This window comes from Mesoplodon mirus (assembly GCF_964341445.2).
Source record: "Mesoplodon mirus genome assembly, chromosome: 4".
NCBI lineage: Eukaryota > Metazoa > Chordata > Mammalia > Artiodactyla > Ziphiidae > Mesoplodon > Mesoplodon mirus.
The window spans coordinates 111,189,100-111,207,125 of NC_138979.1; the positions used below are offsets into that span (position 1 = coordinate 111,189,100).

At 43.3% G+C, this 18,026-nt stretch overlaps 1 protein-coding gene across 3 annotated transcripts in view; it reads right to left on the reverse strand.

Annotated features, from left to right (window-relative positions):
- FMN1 (formin 1) overlaps positions 1–16,784 on the reverse strand; it is a gene marked incomplete at its 5' end in the record, with an annotated part of 415,504 nt that extends 398,720 nt beyond the window's left edge. For all 3 annotated transcript variants that reach the window (XM_082620131.1, XM_082620130.1, XM_082620129.1), the window contains one exon: positions 14,927–16,784. In XM_082620131.1, the coding sequence (XP_082476257.1) occupies positions 14,927–16,784 (1,858 nt within the window). The remainder of the gene's footprint in view (positions 1–14,926) is intronic.
- Between the last annotated feature and the right edge of the window lie 1,242 nt (positions 16,785–18,026).

Consider the following 18,026-nt stretch of genomic DNA (forward strand, 5'->3'; position numbering starts at 1 on the left):
ACCCCCTGAATCACAGCCTAGAAGAGTTAAATGTTACCTGCCCAGCCTTCTAGTTCACCAGTGTGTTGGGTCATAAAGTGTATCTTGGTGCAAGTGTGCTGGTCTTTGATCATGCACCATGAAACATGGTTAATCTGTGACCAGCAAAACACATGAAACAGTAAGCTGCCTCTGGCTTCCATTTCAAATTTGATCACTTGACCACCCCTGAGTGACTGGCTTTGAGAAAAGTTAAGCCTCATTTAAGGTTAAAAAAAAAAAAAAGGTCTGTTCTGGTAAAATTGATAATGTTGTAAAGTTATTTCAATGAAAAGAACAGTCTACTTGTTCACAAAAACACTTGGCTTTGAGGACCCAGGTTTCATTTAATATCATTCCCATCCTCTGGGTACATTCAGATTCCTAAACCTATGCAGAGATTAATAGTTTTAAGGTTACTTTTTTAAAAAATAAAGTAACCTTAAATAAATAAAAATTTTCTACCCAAAACATGATAGTAATCACAAAATAGGGCACGAAACCAGTTTCATTCTGTTTAACTTGGGAAAAAATTGCCCCTGTTACCAGTTTGCAGACCAAGTTTTCTCATCTTTCATCCATCCATTTATTCACTCATTCGATAAAAACATTCACTGAATACATGCCATATGTCATTTACTAAACCTGATTCCAGGGACATAATGATGAATGTGACACCATTCCTGGATCTGAGAGGCCTTTTTTAAAAATAAAAATAAGGAAACGTCTATTTTAATTCTGACATGTTCTGTCATCAGCAGAAACAGGTTCCAAATGCAGATGAGACACCAAGAGAATGGCAGGGACAAACCCACTCCACTCTGCTGTATGATGTGGCACACCAGCTTAAGGAATTTCCCACCATTCTGTCTAACTCGTCTTAGGGCAATTTGTCACTAACAGTCACTGCCTTGTCATTTGTACATTGAAGGCTGTTTTTAATTAAAGTCAACAACCATAAAAATCTACCTAAACCAATACATATTGACTACCTGGTGGCATGCTACTTAAGGAGCTGCAAATCTTCCAACCAGAATATAAGGCAGGAAAAATCTTGATGGGAACTCAAGATTGACAGGCAGAACAATGAAAGAATATTCTTTCTTTGAAATGAAAGAATATGGAAAATATGTACTAACATAATAAGATGCAAATAATCGAGGTTCAAGACCCATCGTCTTGACAAAAATATGATATAGTAATCAGGAGAGAAATTGACAAAGCTTTGTAGAGAGAAGCTATGACTTCAGGTGGTTCAGAAATAATTTGTAGAAAGAAAGGGGACCTTTATTTTTCTTTTATTTTGCTATATCATTCTTTTTTTTTTAATTCACCAATTCTGATAAGTCTTTTTTTTTAAGATTTTTGTTTTATTTATTTATTCTTTGGCTGTGTTGGGGTCTTTGTTGCTATGCGCGGGCCTTCTCTAGTTGAGGTGAACGGGGGCTACTCTTCACTGAGGTGCATGGGTTTCTCATTGCGGTGGCTTCTCTTGTTGTGGAGCATGGGCTCTAGGCAAGTGGGCTTCAGTAGCTGTGGCACACAGGTTCAGTAGTTGTGGCCCATGGGCTCTAGAGTGCAGGCTTAGTAGTTGTCACACATGGGCTTAGTTGCTCCGTGGCATGTGGGATCTCCCCGGACCAGGGCCTGAACCTATGACCCCTGCACTGGCAGGCGGACTCTTCACCACTGTGCCACCAGGGAAGCCCACTATATCATTCTTTAATTTACAGTTTCATATTGGAATGACATTAGTATTGGAAATGCAATTCCAATTTCTTTTTAATTACTTTAATTAAAAAAAACTCCCATGATTCAAAAGCTATTGAGTGGACTAGTTTTAAGCTATATTCTGGAGAGTGCATCAGACATATCATGTATGATCACCATCTTCAACTTTTTTACAAATTAGGTGAAAAATCCAAAATTAACCTACATAAAACAATAAGAGACTGGAGGAGTGGCCAAGATGGCAGAGTTGGAAGACCCTGAGCTCACCTCCTCCCATGGGCACACCAAACTTATAACTATTTATTTACAGAGCAACTGTTGATGAGAAAGGCCAGAAGCCTACAACTAAAGATAAAAAGAAGGAACCACAATGAGATGGGCAGGAGGCGTGAAGATTTGGTATAGTTAAGACCTGTACCCCCAGGTGGGTGACACACAAATGGGAGGATAATTACAACTGCAGAGGTTCTCTCCAAGGAGTGAGGAGTCTGAGCCCCACATTGGGCTCCCCATCCTGAGAGTCCTGCACCAGGAAGATGAACCCCTAGAATATTTGGTTTGAAGGCCAGTGGGGCTTGCTTTGGGGAGAGACAAAGGGCTGTAAGAAATAGAGACTTCACTCTTAAAGGGCACACACAAAATCCACATGCTCTGGGACCCAGGGAAGAAGCAGTAATTTGAAAGGAGCCTGGGTCAGACCCACCTGCTGATCTTTGAGTCTCCTGGAGAGGCAGAAGGCACCTGGAGCTTACCCTGAGGACACAGACACTGGTGGCAGCCATTTGGGGGAGCTTGTTCTACCATGTGGACACTGGTGCTGACAAGTGCCACTGTGGAGTCCTCCCTCCTCTAGCTTGTTAGCTCTGAGACCTGACCCTGCCCACCAGCCTGTTGGCACCAACACTGGGGCATCTCAGGCCAAGCAACTAGCCAGGGAGAGACAGAGCCCCACCTACCAGCAGGCCTATTATCTTAAGACTCTCTGAGCCCACAGAAACCCCTGGATCCAGCCCTGTCCACCAGAGGACCCAGGACCTGACCCCACACACCAGTGTGCTGGCACCAGCCCTGGGATCCTCTGGACTCTGGTCCCACCCACCAGCAGGCCAGTGCAAGCCTTGGGACCCTCAGGGTCCCTGTTGCAGAGACCAGAGAACCCGATTCCACCCATCAGTGAGCAGGCACTAACTCTGGAACCTCCCCCAGCTCCACACACACACACCCTGGCCCCATACATCAGCAGGCTGACAGTAGATCCAGGAACACCAGCCCCACAGCCACCTACCCCAGAACCTGATTCTGCCCACCAATGGGCCAGCACTAGCCCTGGGACCCCCCCAGGGCTCAGCAGTTAGCTGCCTCATGACCCAGCCCTGCCACCACCAGCAGCCTCCATACAAGGCAGGGCCTGGCAACCAACCAAACCAGGAGGCCAGAGAGGCCTACCAGATGACCCACAGTAGTCAGTCCACCACATCAGAAGGACCCGCATAGCCCACATAGCGGGCACCCCTGGATCTTATAGCTCTAGAGACCAGAGGGGAGTGTGCTGCTGGGCCCCATAGGACATCTACAAAAGATCACTTCTCCAAGGTCAGGAAACATAATCAACCTACCAAATACATAGAAGTAAAAATAGCAAATCAGGCAAAATGAGGCGACAGAGGAATATGTTCCAAATAAAGGAGCAAGATAAAACCTCAGAAGAACTAAGTGACGTGGAGATAGGCAATCTACCTGATAAAGAGTTGAAGACAGTGATTGTAAAGATGTTCAAAGAACTCTCAGGAGAAGACTGAATGTACAGAGCCAGAAGTTAGAAGTTTTCAACAAAGAATTAGGAAATACAAAGAAGAACTGAACAGAGACAAAGAATACAATGAAATGAAAAATACACTAGGAGGAATCAACAGTAAATTAGATGATACAAAGGAATGGATCAGTCAGCTGGAAGACAGAGTAGTGGAAATCACTGAAGCTAAACAGAAAAAAGAATAAAAAGAAATGAGGACAGCTTAAGAGACCTCTGGGATAACATCAAGTGTACTAACGCCATATTATAGGGTTCCCAGAGGGAGAAGACAGAAAGGGGTAGAGAACATATCTGAAGACATAGTAACTGAAAATTTCCCTAACGTGGGAAAGAAAGCAGACATCCAAGCACAGGAAGCACAGAGAGTCCCAAGCAGGATCAACCCAAAAAGGACCACACCAAGACATATTCTAATTAAAATGGCAAAAATCAAAGATAAAGAGAGAATATTAAAAGCAGCAAGGGAAAAGCAACAAGGGAACTCCCATAAGACTATCAGCTGACTTTTCAGCAGAAACTGCAGGCCAGAAGGGAGTGGTACAATACATTTAAAGTGATGAAAATGGAAAACCTACAATGAAGAATAATCTGGCAAGGCTTTCATTCAGATTTGATGAAGAAAGCAAAAGCTTTACAGATAAGCAAAAGCTAAAAGAGTTCAGCATCACCAAACCAGCTTCACAAAAAGTGTTAAAGCAATTACTCCAAGTGAAAAAGAAAAGGCCACAACTAGAAACATGAAAAAAATCAAAGGAAAAATCTCACTGGTAAAGGCAAATATACAGTAAACGTAGTAAATCAGCCACCTACAAAGCTAGTAGGAAGGTCAAAAGACAAAAGTAATAAAATCGTGTATATCCACAATAAGTAGTTAAGGGATACACAAAACAATTAGATGTAAAATATATTGTCAGAAACCGTAAACATGCTGTGAGGGAAGTAAAAATGCAGGAAGTAAAAATGCATCATATAGGTAGATAGATAGATAACATAGATCAACAGATAGTTATATATAAACCTCATGATAACCACACACCAAAAATCTGTAATAGACACACAAAAAAGAGAAAGGAATCCAACAAACAAAACAAAATAGAAACAGAGTTATAGATACAGAGAACAAACAAGTGGCTACCAAGGGGAGGGGGATGTGGGAGGAAATAAATAGGTGAGGGAGATTAGAGATACAAAATAATGAGTCCAGGGGTATGAAGTGTACAGTGTGGGGAATATAGTTAATAAGTATGTAACATCTTTGCATGGTGACAGATCGTAACTCATGCTGATCAGTTTGAAGTGTATAGATATACTGAATTGCTATGCTGTGTAACAGGAAACAACATAGTGTTGTAGGTCAATTATACTTCAAAAATAAACAAACTCAGAGTAAGGGGCATGGAGGAATTGGATAAAGGCAGTCAAAAAGTCAAAACTTCCCGTTATAAGATAAATAAGTACTAGGGATATTATGTATGAAACGATAAATATAATTAACACTGCTGTATGTTATATATGAAAATTGTTAAGAGAATAAACCCTGAGCTCTCGTCACAGGAAAAAAATTCTTTTTTCTATTTCTTTAACATTGCATAGATGTTCACTAAACTCACTGTGATAATTTCATGATTTATGTGAATCAAATCATTATGCTGCACAACTTAAACTTATACAGTGCTGTATGTCAATTATATCTCAATGTCACTTCAAAAATAGCAAGTGAATTAACAGAAGCAAATGTAGAAGCTTTGAGAGCAAATCAAGAAATTCACAATAACCAGTTGTGGCCTATTATTTGTAGCATGATTTCATCACTGAAAAACACCAAAAGGAGTAGATTATTAAAATCCTTTCTGGGGACTTCCCTGGTAGTCCAGTGGTTAAGAATCCGCCTGCCAATGCAGGGGATGCAGGTTCAATCCCTCGTCGGGGAACTAAGATCCCACATGCCGCGGGGCAACTAAGCCCACGCGCTGCAACTAAGACCTGATGCAGCCAAAAATAAATAAATAAATATTAAAAAAAGAATCCTTTCTGACCCAATGAGCCAATAATGATCTGTAATTATAATAAAGCTAACATTTTCTAATATGTTAGGAAGCATCTTCGTTGACATTGTTTCATTTTATACTCAAAACAACCCTGTGAATTTGATACTCCTAGCAAATGCAGTCAGGGGAGTAATAACATGGTGCAAAATCAGAATTTCTCTGGCTCTACCAATTTGGGGGCTTCCCTCCCCCTACACACCAATTTCTCCAGATCATTCCAGGAAGCACGTGAACGCATGGATCCAATCCTCCTCATCCCTCATCAACACTGCTGTCCTCACTTATCTGGCTGCTGAAAGTGTCTCTGGACGCTGCTAGAATTGTCACCGGGTTGCTGCAGCTAAGGTACCAGGTGCGTTGCTTAGGCACTACTGCCTACCTTCCCCACCTCCCCTCTCCTCTCTGGGATGAGGTCAAATCCGGTTCCCTCCACCATGTGCCCTGTCGCATCCTGCCCCAGCAGCACCTGGAGCAGGACCCCTTCACCCACAAGTTTGTTACACTCTACTATGCAGACCCCGCCTTCACTACCTTAAGGACATTTTAGTCAAATTATTCTTTAAATTTTCACACTGCTTTCCTACTGCTCTCCTCTCTTCCTACCATCCAGACACGAGTCAGCAGAAAATCAGGAAGACAAACTTATGCTATTTTCAGTGTCCTCCCTCCCACTCTGACCCCAAAGGTCTGGTAACCTCTCCTGTGCCCCAAATCCTGCTTTCCTCTGGAGGGGCTCTGCCTGGTGACCATCCTCTGGGCACTCGAGCAAAAGACTCATGACAGGTCTAACCATCTAATTAACCGGATATGCCCAAACCTGTCTGAATCCTGGGGAGACCGTGCTGAGGCTCAAGCCTCACGTGGTGTTTATTCTCTCCGCAATTTCTCTGGGCTAAACTGGAAACCAACAGCTTTCATCAGCCACAGGATTATTTTGGGGTTCTCCCTCCAAATGCAAAACTCAACCTTAAAACTTTAAACTAGGTTTCAAACAAACAAAAAACCCATATCAGAATATTTTAGGAAAAATACGTGAAACCTGGATGATCCAACATACTGCCTCAGAGTGAGTAAAACTGTGTCACACGCTGCACGAAAATCTGAACCTCAATGTCTGAAGCCCACCCTCACTTGCTTGGCATGAAGTCCAGTCTTTTCTCAGGCTCTTCCTCCCCAATTATGCCTCCAGGGGTCCCTCAAGGTTTCCATGCTTGGGAGCCTGCTGCCCTGGCTACCCTTCTGCTCTGTGCCTCTGTCACTCTGTGGCCACTGGGTTGCTAATGACTTGGGACCACAGAGGCTGGGGCTGTGCTCTGCTTCTGGCTAGCAAGAAAGTTTCTGCTTCTCCTCAGACTCAAAGACATAGAGAGCAGACTTGTGGTTGCCAAGGTGGACTGGGGGAGGGATGGATTGGGAGTCTGGGATTAGCAGATGCAATGTATTGTATATAGAATGGATAAACAACAAGGTCCTACTGTATTCAATATCCAGTGATAAACCATAATGAAAAAGAATATGAAAAAGAATGTGTATATATATATATATATATATATATATATATATATATAACTGAATCACTTTGCTGTACAGCAGAAATTAATACGACATTGTGAATCAACTGTACTTCAGTAAAATAAGAATATTTCTGTTACCCTTGAACAGCTCTTCCACACTGCAAAACTGTTGGGCTTCTGATGACAAAGTTCTTCCTTCCCTTCATGCTAAAGCCCCTTCTCCTTAGAGGGTAAGGGCCTTCTTAGGAGGACGAGAGAATGTCTGTGCACAGACTTTTGGCCCATGCTTGCTCTCGTGATACTTCTCCTTCCACTGTCCACTGTTCCTCCCTAAGGTTCAATAGCCTTCAAGGTCCCCACAAGTCCCTCTACATCCTATACATATCCGAATCCCAATTCTAGTTCAAGTTCTGTCCTGTAAGGCTCTGGGCCAGATAGAAAGCATCTGGTTCAATGTAGTAGAACAATCCATGACTGGGAAAACCTGCTAGGTCCTTCTGTGAGAGGGAAGGAACTCCAGAACTCGCTATGGCAAGAGGCTGAGATGCCAGGGTGCACAGAGGAACTCTAGGTGGATGGTATGGCCTAATATCACAGCCCAGAGGCCACGAAAATGTATTAAATATGGCTTTATGCCCATTTAAGAAGTATCTAACAGAAGCTACTTTCTTGTAAGTGATCAGAAAGAGGATGAAGTAAGATAAGCAGTAACAGTCATTTACCTGATACTGTAAAAGCCAGCAAGAGGGAGAGAGTGGCCCCAGGGTGGAGTTTACGGTTTTCAAAATGCACCCTCTTCCAGGAAAGCCCAGGAGGAATGAAATAAAACACACAATCTCAATATTCAGTACTTTGCTCTATCAATTTGATAAAATGCTTCTAATCCAATTACAACTAAAAGTTTGAGTCTTTTTTTAATACCCCAACCAATGATGCTATGAGCCAGAATGGTTGAGTTATGTAAATAAATAAAGTATGCCATAAATTTTTCTTCAAAATTTAATACTTATTTATAAAATGTTTTTCTCTTTTAAGATTTTTCAGTAGCTACAACTTTTAATCACAGTGTTAACTCTGCCGTTTCTATGTCTTTGGAATTACTTTAGATTGACGGATATGGCCTAGGGCCATAGACTGCCACCCATGCTTTAAATCTTGTGCTCTGACTCCAAGAATAGAAAAGAAACAAGTAAAAACCATTTCCAAGAAGGTGCTATCCTCAAAGCACAATTGGACATTAATTTGGGAAAAAATTCACATATGTAGAACTGGCTTGGAGTTTTAAAACATCAGATCGTGGTCATGGTCCTGGCCTTTGAAACATATTCCCTTTTAAAAAACAAAATGTGAATGAGAGAAACACTCACCATTTATTTATATGGAAACTGACCTCAAAATACAAATTGTTCATTAGTAGAAAATCTATTTCATACTTCATATGCTAATTAGTTATTCTTAATTTGAGATAATTGTGGAAGATATTTTAAAATTCTTTTTGTGCTTTTCACAAAAAGCAATCGAGTACAATGTGCTATCAATCACTGTTAAATATAAGAGCTTTGTTTTTAAAAACTAGATAATTTTTTCTGAATCCACAGGCTGAAAACTGTATCACAAGATCTCCCAATTATTTCTTTTACTTCCTCAAGTTTGTACTTATAGCAATAAAAGAGACAGTCAACCAAATTAAATTTAGAGGTAGAACGGTCATACGACAAAGAAATGAAACACTGCAATAATCATTTATTGTCAAGATAACCACTGTTCAGTATCAAAACACACCACACATACACATTCTTTTTTACCCTGTCGCTCTTTTAAAATCCCACTCTTCCTACATTTCTTGTTCTTCGTGGCTCAGCATATCTGCATCATCTTATACCTCCAAATCTACTCTGACCCTTCTCCATCCTTCCCTGGGCCCTGGAAGGCTGAGCTTGGAGATGTCTACCCACTCCCTTTTACTCTGCCTTTTGGCTGGTTCAGTTCGAGAAAGTTTCCAGGCAGAAGACCAAAGGAGAGTGAAGCCAGGGTATTTATTCCCACAGCTTCCTCTCTGATAAGGGCCTCTACCACAAGCCACCGTTCCTGCCCTGTGGTCCTCTCCTTTAAGCTCCCCTGTTTGGGTTCCACTGACCCCTGCTTCCCTTGCTCCTTCAGGCCTGGGTGTTTGTTCCCTGTCAGGACACTGTCTAACCCAGGAGCCTTTCTTTTCTTTTAATTTCTTTTATTTATTTTAACAACATTGTGTTAATCTCTGCTGTACAGCCAAGTGATTCAGTTATACATATGTATACATTCTTTTTCATATACATATATATATATGTTCTTTTCCATTATGGTTTATTACAAGATATTGAACATAGTCCCCTGTGCTATACAGTAGGATCTTGTTGTTTATCCATTCTCTATATAATAGTTTGCATCGGCTAATTCCAAACTCTCAGTCCATCCCTCTCCCACCCCACCTCCCCCTTGGCAACCACAAGTCTGTTGTCTACATCTCTGAGTCTGTTTCTGCTTTGTAGATAAGTTCATTTGTGTCATATTTTAGATTCCAAACATAAGTGATATCATATGGTATTTGTCTTTCTCTTTCTGATTTACTTCATTTCATATGATAATCTCTAGGTCCATCTATGTTGCTGCAAATGGCATTATTTCATTCTTTTTTGTGGCTGAGTAATATTCCATTGTATATATGTACCACAGTTTTTTTATCCATCTATCTGTCGATGGACATTTAGGGTGCTAGCCACGTCTTGACTATTGTAAATAGTGCTGCTATGAACATAGGGGTGCATGTATCTTTTCAAATTATAGTTTTGTCTAGATATATGCCCAGGAGTGGGATTGCTGGATCATATGGCAACTCTAGTTTTAGTTTTTTGAGGAATCTCCATACTGTTTTCCATAGTGGCTATACCAATTTACATTCCTACCAACAGTGTAGGAGGGTCAGAAGCCTTTCTTAACTGCCTTCTTCTCTTGGTCTCTGGATACTGCTCCCTCCTTATATAATCCTGCTTCCCTGACTTGTCCTTCTTGGGTGCTGCTTTTATAGCTCTCTAGCAACGTACATACCCCTTTGTAATAATGCTCTAGTCTCAATACTGAGCTTCTTGCTTCATTAAAGGACATGGGAAAGACACAGATAACTGTGGTTCAGCTATAATCCTACACCCCCCAACACCCATACACACACACAACCCCTCTAGGTGGGGTATTTATTTTTTTCTTTAAAATGTAGTTAACTCTTTAAAAATCATAAAAGTGACACATTTACCACAACCAGTGAAACAATGTAAAAATATGTAAAGAAAAGAAGTTAATGCTCTTCCCGAGTGCTTTTGTTTTTTTGTTTGTTTGTATTGGGGGTTTTTGTTGTTTTTTTTGGATCCTTCCCCTTCACCTTATTCCCCACTTTCACCCTGTCTTGCCCTAGATAAAGAATGTGAACAGCCTGGCCTGTCTTTCCTTACACCTGCCTCCATGACATTCAAACTTTCAAACCCATACCAAACATATATACTCATATATAGAGAGGGGTGGAACTTGTCTTTACAAAAACAGAGCATATTCTACATTATTTTGCAACTTGCTAGATAGAGATCCAGTTCCACACTTTAAATAGCCTCATAATATTACGGAGACTAAATATACTCTAATTTATGTAGCCATTTCTCTACTGATTGACACTCCATTTTTTTTTCCAGCTGCTTTGACCACTATACACAATGCTGCAGTAAACAACCTTATGCATATATTTTTACTAGTGCATCTATTTATGTGACCTAAATTCCTAAAATAAGGTTGCTAGGTCAAAGTTACATACAGTTTCAATGACAATCCCCTTACTTTCTCAAAAGTGTGTAGCAATGTATTTCCTGTCAATTTAAGTCCTATATATGTTTTATATGGATATACTATGGTATATGCAATTTTTTTTTCTTTTTTTTTGCGGTACACGGGCCTCTCACCGTTGTGGCCTCTCCCGTTGCGGAGCACAGGCTCCGGACGCCCAGGCTCAGCGGCCATGGCTCACGGGACCAGCCGCTCCGCAGCATGTGGGATCTTCCCGGATTGGGGCACGAACCCGTGTCCCCTGCGTCGGCAGGCGGACTCTCAACCACTGCGCCACCAGGGAAGCCCGGTATATTCAATTTTTAATCTTTCTTTCTTAACATGAATTACAGATAATTGTCTACGCACTATATACTTTCTGTAGTAATCTTAAATGGCTGGGTATAGCCATTAAAGTTGTGGAGCTTCTTTAAAATTTGGGGGGGATTGTATCAAACCTCAGTATTAATATAGGGAGAATTTCTATCTACTCCCCATAATACATGCCCAAAGACAAATCAAAGCTTTGACAGCAGCATTAGATATAATAAAATCTGTTACAAATATGCCTTTCAACCCTTAATCAGTTGACATTAACTACATCTTTTGATGGGCACAAGCACTGATAACATGATTCACAATATCAAGAGGAACTATGCCTGGGGCACATGCCTCCATCACCACCTCAGTGACTTCAAAGGGGAAAGATCATGAGATTGCTGAGGAGCACACTGAAGCACTGGGGATCTTCCTGAGTATGGTGAGCCCAGTTACATGTGATTCTTTTGGCATTAAAAAGGTCTATTTCAGGGCTTCCCTGGTGGCGCAGTGGTTGAGAGTCCACCTGCCGATGTAGGGGACACAGGTTCGTGCCCCAGTCCGGGAAGATCCCACACGCCACGGAGCAGCTGGGCCCGTGAGCCATGACCGCTGAGCCTGAGCGTCTGGAGCCTGTGCTCCGCAACGGGAGAGGCCACAACAGTGAGAGGCCCGCGTACTGCAAAAAAAAAAAAAGGGGGTCTATTTCAGATCAAAGGTAAAAGAAGGCCAGAAAAACAGAAGGGAATCCCAGACCCAAGGACACTGCTATTCAGGTTAGCGCTAGAGTCCTTCAGGCTTGAGAAAATATCACATTCCACAAAGGCTTGGGAACATTCTACAGCTGTTTCCATAAAACCAAGGTGGTGGTCAGGGTGGGGATGGGGAACTGGGGAGAGGAGGGCCATGAGAAGACAAATCTGGCCACCATTCATTGTTAGCATATTCTCTGTTTGATCACATCACCACCAGACAAGAAATTCCTGTGCATAGACCTTGGAAAGAAGAGTTAGGAAAATTACAAAGCCAACAGGAGGTAGACCAATAGCCTTCATGCTGTTTCCTGTGTGGATGGTAGTGTTGGCTTTCACTGCTTGGTCCTGTGAGCAGGAGAAGCGGATTTTACTCTTTGCTGGGAATTACTACTTGCCCATAACGCTAAAGAGTCTTCCAACTGGAAATGGATCTGATTACTTTTGCCAGACTTAATCTCTTACTTGGGCAGTTAATGAGTGCTTTCAATAATCTTAATCACCATCACTTCAATAAAATACCTAGACGTTATTTCCACAGGAAATAAATGTTCATAGACCGTAAACTCAACCTGGTTAATAGCTAACGTGGGAGAAAGGTGGGAATTGGACTCAGATAAAGGGCTACTGTTGGGTGATGGTAAATGAATGATCCACCCTTCGTCTGGGGGTGCGGGATGTGGAGGGAGGAGAAATGAAGTGAAAGACAAAGGCAGCTGGAAGTAGCAAAATTCTCCCTGTGTGGACCCATCAGCTGCAGGAAGTCACTGAAGGATCCAGAATATGATGAGGACTCGTGGCCACAGAGAAGGGGGATTAAAGGAAAAGCAGGAGATAGGAACACAAGATACAGATCAAAGATACTATCTGGAGAACTCCCTCCCTTCATGCTTTTCAAAGAGGGATGATGATAAGAGATAATGTTTGAACATTCCTGAAGGAAGGTCCCAGCAAAAGAGAACTTATCCATGACAGAAAAAAAGGCTTCTCCTGCTCCTATTTCCCCCTTTCCAATGCCTTCTTTTGTAACGTTAGAAGCACAGGCAGTCTCCCTATCAAGGAATCCATGTGATTCTAATGACTGGCTCTTAAAATGCTACAAAGATCCCAATGGAAGGCTGGGGCCAAAGTAAAGGGAACGGTTCTCCACAGTGGTGTGGAGAGGTCATGGGAAAAGGGTGGCCATCTGTTGAACATGCCCCTCAGTGAGCTTAAGGTCAGTCATCAGAGAAACCGAATGTCCTCTGTGTGCCTACCTTGAGCCAGATACGATGGAGCTTTTATAATATTGTTTTTGGGGTTTTTTTTTAATAGAAAAAGGACAATAAAATAAAAAGATAATTCTAAATCGGGGCGGTGGGGGTGGGGAGAAAAGATTTACTGAAGCTCAATGTATTATTTAATGCACAGTTTCTGGAGGAGCGGCACACCAAGTCGTAGGATTTAGTGTGACTTCTAAAAAGAGCTTTCGGAATTGAGGCAGCTCTTGCATGCCCATCTCTCCAGAAGTCTCTGTCTAATCGTTGCAGAGAGCTTCCTTTCGAAGTATTTTGAAGGCTGATTCAGCATTCACAGGGAGAAAGGATTTTCATCACTAGGATTCTATGACACATGATATAAAATCTACAATTCTATGACTTTCCTGATGAAGCAGTTTGGTTATATTAGGAAGTAGCAAGTCTCATCAAACTAAGAGCAATACTTACAAACACAAAATGAAGAGCATTTACCACATTTTTAAAAGAAACACACCCTGGATCAATGATATAGAGAAATTTATAAAATGGCAAGAGTTCAAAATAAACAGAAGCTTTCCTCTTTCCCAGACAGATATTTTTATCTTAAAAATTGCACATGATGTTTTCTCTAAACTTTAAGAGACTATATATCGTATTACGAGCCTAGACAAAGCATTGACCATATGCTGTGAAAGGACCACTGAAAAAGAACCTATTATCTACACAATGGCATACATGACCCTAAACATCTGGCCGCGCTGGCCTGGAAAATGTAGTGAATACAGGAGTGGCACTTTTATACACCGTCTTTTTTAGTCTTATTGATCCTACTTATAGAACCACCAAAATTATTTTCATATAAAATTTTAAATCACATGAAACATACGAGCCAAACTGGCTCTTTAGTACCTTTTGCATAAGACATGATGTTATACCAGTAACAGTAGAAACCCATACATAAAACATAACTTCAGAATAAACATTACTTCGTGTTTGTTTGGGAAATAAAAAACTGTTAAAGAAAGAAAATCTGAACCAAGTTTCTTCAAGTTAGAAGGAATTCATCCCTCTTCTAGTATTAAAAAAAAAGTTTTTGTCATAAAATAAGGGTGCTTATAAAAGTGATTACTAAAAAAAAAAAGAAAAAAAACCCCCACAAAAACCCAAAACCTCTAACAACAAACAGATGAGCAAAGACACAGCATGCTTCTGCTCTTCTGCTTACAGGATCCCAACAAATCCAAGCCGCCCCAGCAGCATGAACAGCAGAATTTAGGTCAAGGGGCCACTTAGCATCAAAGGCAGTGACAAGTTACTACTTCTCTCTGCCCAGTCCTGTTTCCTTTGAGAGTCCTGTATTAAGCAACCATGGAGGCAGCTTTAGAGCATTCCAAAACAAAAAATTTAAAAAGACATTTACAAAGTATTGCTTCTGGAAGCAAATACAGCCCTGACCCCATAAGTCAACACCATCCTCACCATCTCCACACTCTTGTATACGACTCCCAGCTGTCCTGTTACAAGGTAAATTAACTACCAGGCCGAGGAATTTTGATTCATCGTTAATTAGCCAGTGTCTGAATAGCACGAGCAGACTGACAGTTTGGGGTCGCCCAGGAACACATGTAAAGCATTTTAAACGGGGACTAACCTGGAGGTGACCGGTGCTGGGGCTGAGCTGCGGTCCTCCCAGGCCCCAAGCTCTTTTCCAAAGGTTCCCCAGGCACCAACCGAGGTTGGCCCACTCTGAGGGAGGTCGCGTTGGCTCCTTTGGTCTCCGTGACCTTTGCAGAGAGTGGTGGCTCCAAGGTGTCAGCAGAGGGTGACCCAGAGAAAGCACGGCTCTTTCTACCAAGAGAGTCATCAAGCGCGGCTTCCCTCTCAGCAGGCAGTGAAGGGGGCCGGAGGATCCTGTGATGCTGCTGAGGGCTGGGGAGCCTTAGAGAGAGAGGCAAGGGAACAGGTGACATCCATTTGTGCGTGCTGGACGGAAAGGATGAATTATTAAGTACCGTGCCGAGAGCTGCCAGTGCTGGGGGCGGTGGCCTCTTCTCATCACCTCCAGGGTCCACACCGTGGGGCAGATCCAGAAACAAGGTTTTGTGGCCACTCAGAAGCACCCCAGCTCCCCTCTTGCTGCCGGTTTCTGGGAGGGTATGGGTGGCTGTCGTCCCAAAGGGAAATCCCAGCCGTTTCCCCTCGATGGCTTCATCTAATTTCTCGCTCTCTATCACCTTCAGGAGGACCTTGTTCACAGCCCCCTCGATGCTGGCTAGGGGACACTCCTCAGCTGATGGCTGCCATGACCTGTCCCCTCTCTGCTCCTTGCCCCAGCAGCGGGCACCCCAAGCCCCAGCCTCAGCTTCCGGGAGGGTGAGCAAGTCTGCGCTGGGTATGAACTCAGCTTGGGCTGCTGGGCAAACGGCAACCCTTTCCTCACCCTCAGGATGCGTTTTAACTACTCGTTGCACCTGAGCAGACAGATCCTGGACTTTGGCCACCACTTTGGAAATAGGCTTCTTCCTGCAAGTCCGTTCAGCAGCCTTCTCTGTCCGGCCCCCCTCTGCCTCTGGATGTTTCTCGGGCTCCTTGTGACTTTCAGTCGAACCTGTTTGCAGGTGCGCCAGCCTGCGAGGTCCCCTCTTTGGCCCCGCAGCACCATCATCTCCTGGCTCTGTGGAACTGCATTCAGGGGGCAGCCCGCCTCTTCCATGCCCCGCAACCTCAGAAGCCTTCTTGGAGCTTCCCAAGGCAGAGTCAGCATCCAGTGTCCTGGGGGTCTCTGGGGTGAAGCTCCCTCTCCTCTGTAGGGAAGAGGTAAGTGCTCCATTCGGAAGCAAGCTGCCTCTCTCCTCTAGGAGCCAAAGATGAGGCCTTGTCTGGGAAAGAGGAAGGGCATTGCTGGAACAGATCTGGTCCTTCCCCATCAGAGGAGGCAATCCCTGGCCCCCATGCCCCTTTCGTCTTGTCCTCTTCTGCAGGGAGTTTTGAGAGAGCCCCTCAAAGCTCTCTCTCCTTCCACCAAACCTCCGGGCCTTTTTGTTCCCGTGGGAGCTCCTCTTATTGAGACAGCCCACGGCGGGCTCCCCCAGCCAGTGGCCAGCACTCTGGAAACAGTCGTCCTCGGAGGCCAGGCTCACAGAGAGCTCCGGCAGCTTCCCCTCCTGGTTCCCCATCGTAATGCCCAGGATGTGGTCTGAGCTCAGCAGATTGGCCAGCAGTCTCTCCCTCTCGGCCGTGAGTTTGTACAGCTCAGTTAGAATGTCTTTCGTGGGAGTTGGCTTGAAAAATATGTCGCCTGGATGTTCGTTCGGCTGCCGGCTGAGGCTGTTGATGTCGGACCCCTCCCTGACGTGGTAGCAGTTATGAAACCCTTTACTGGATCTGTCTAGAGTTATAGTGCCCTTGTATGAAAATCCTCTGACTTCCCCCCTCGGAAGATAGAAGCTGATGTAGCAGAGTTCGGTAATGGGCTTACGCAATTGGAGGGTGCAGTGAGTGCCTTCCATTATGCCTACCTAATTATTCATGCCTCAGAGATGCTGGTCTGTGGTCAGGCTTCCCAGGCTCCGGTGGTGGGCCATGTGATGGTGGCTATGCAGGGAAAGCATCTGACAGTCATCTCCAGCAACGAGACGGCCTGTTAGAGGAACAGGGGAAGAAAGCAGCTAGTCTGACGGAGTGCATGAATCACACAGCAACATAAATCAAAGCATACCTGGACTTATCCTTCCTCTCTGGCTGACCTCAAGCAACTCAAGGCATTAGCCAGGAGGCTGATTGCAACCTCCTCCCCACTCCCAGCTCACCCTTGACTAGCAAAGCTTTGATACAGCTGAGAATGGGAGAGTGCTCTAATTTTAGCCCCAAGACAAAAGTCCCTTCTCCCCACATGGGAACTTGATGTATACCCTAAGCAGGGTCTCTTGACTTCTCAAGGCTTCAGTTTAGGTTCTTCTATAAAACAGAGCTAACATACCTCCCAGAAATCCTGAGGAAAGGGGACTTTGAGATCCTTAGAAAACATTACTCTCCAAGAAGTACCTTCTAAGATTTGAGATTAATTATCTATTTAACTTAAAGCAGTGGGGGAGGGGGTAAGATATTAGGTCACAAATTTTGAGTCTCTTCTGGACACAATTCATATATTTTGCCAAAAGAGTGAAAAGTGAAAATTTTTAATTCTGAAATTTAAAGAAGTAACCCAGAAGCCTTAATCAAGTTTTTTGTTTGTTTTCCTACTTCTTGCCTATCTGAAGCCAAATGGAATGGCAGAGAAAAAGGAAAAAGCTGTAAGCCACTGCTGGTCCTGTATGGATTTCCAATGTCTTCACCATCAAAGTGGCTGAAGTGTCACATGGGCAGTGAAGGTGTCCACTCCCTCGTATGATGTGAAGTATCCCAGGGGTGTCTCTGTGGCTAACATCCCTCCACACAATCATGAGCTTAGAATGCTATATTATGATACTTCATTTCTTAAATGAAGGCATTGCCCAGTCTTCAATATTTCCAAGCTTAAAAGAAAATTCCCTAGGAAGGGTAACACAATAACCATTTATTAACCATTGATTTCTCTAGTGATATCTCAGGTCTTTCCTAAATGGGTCTAAATAGTAAAAAGCTACATAAAAGAACATTTTGAGTGAAGGAAGAGAGAAAGGAGGAAGCTTTTTTTTTTTTTTTTTTGCGGTACGCGGGCCTCTCACTGCTGTGGCCTCTCCCGTTGCGGAGCACAGGCTCCGGACGCGCAG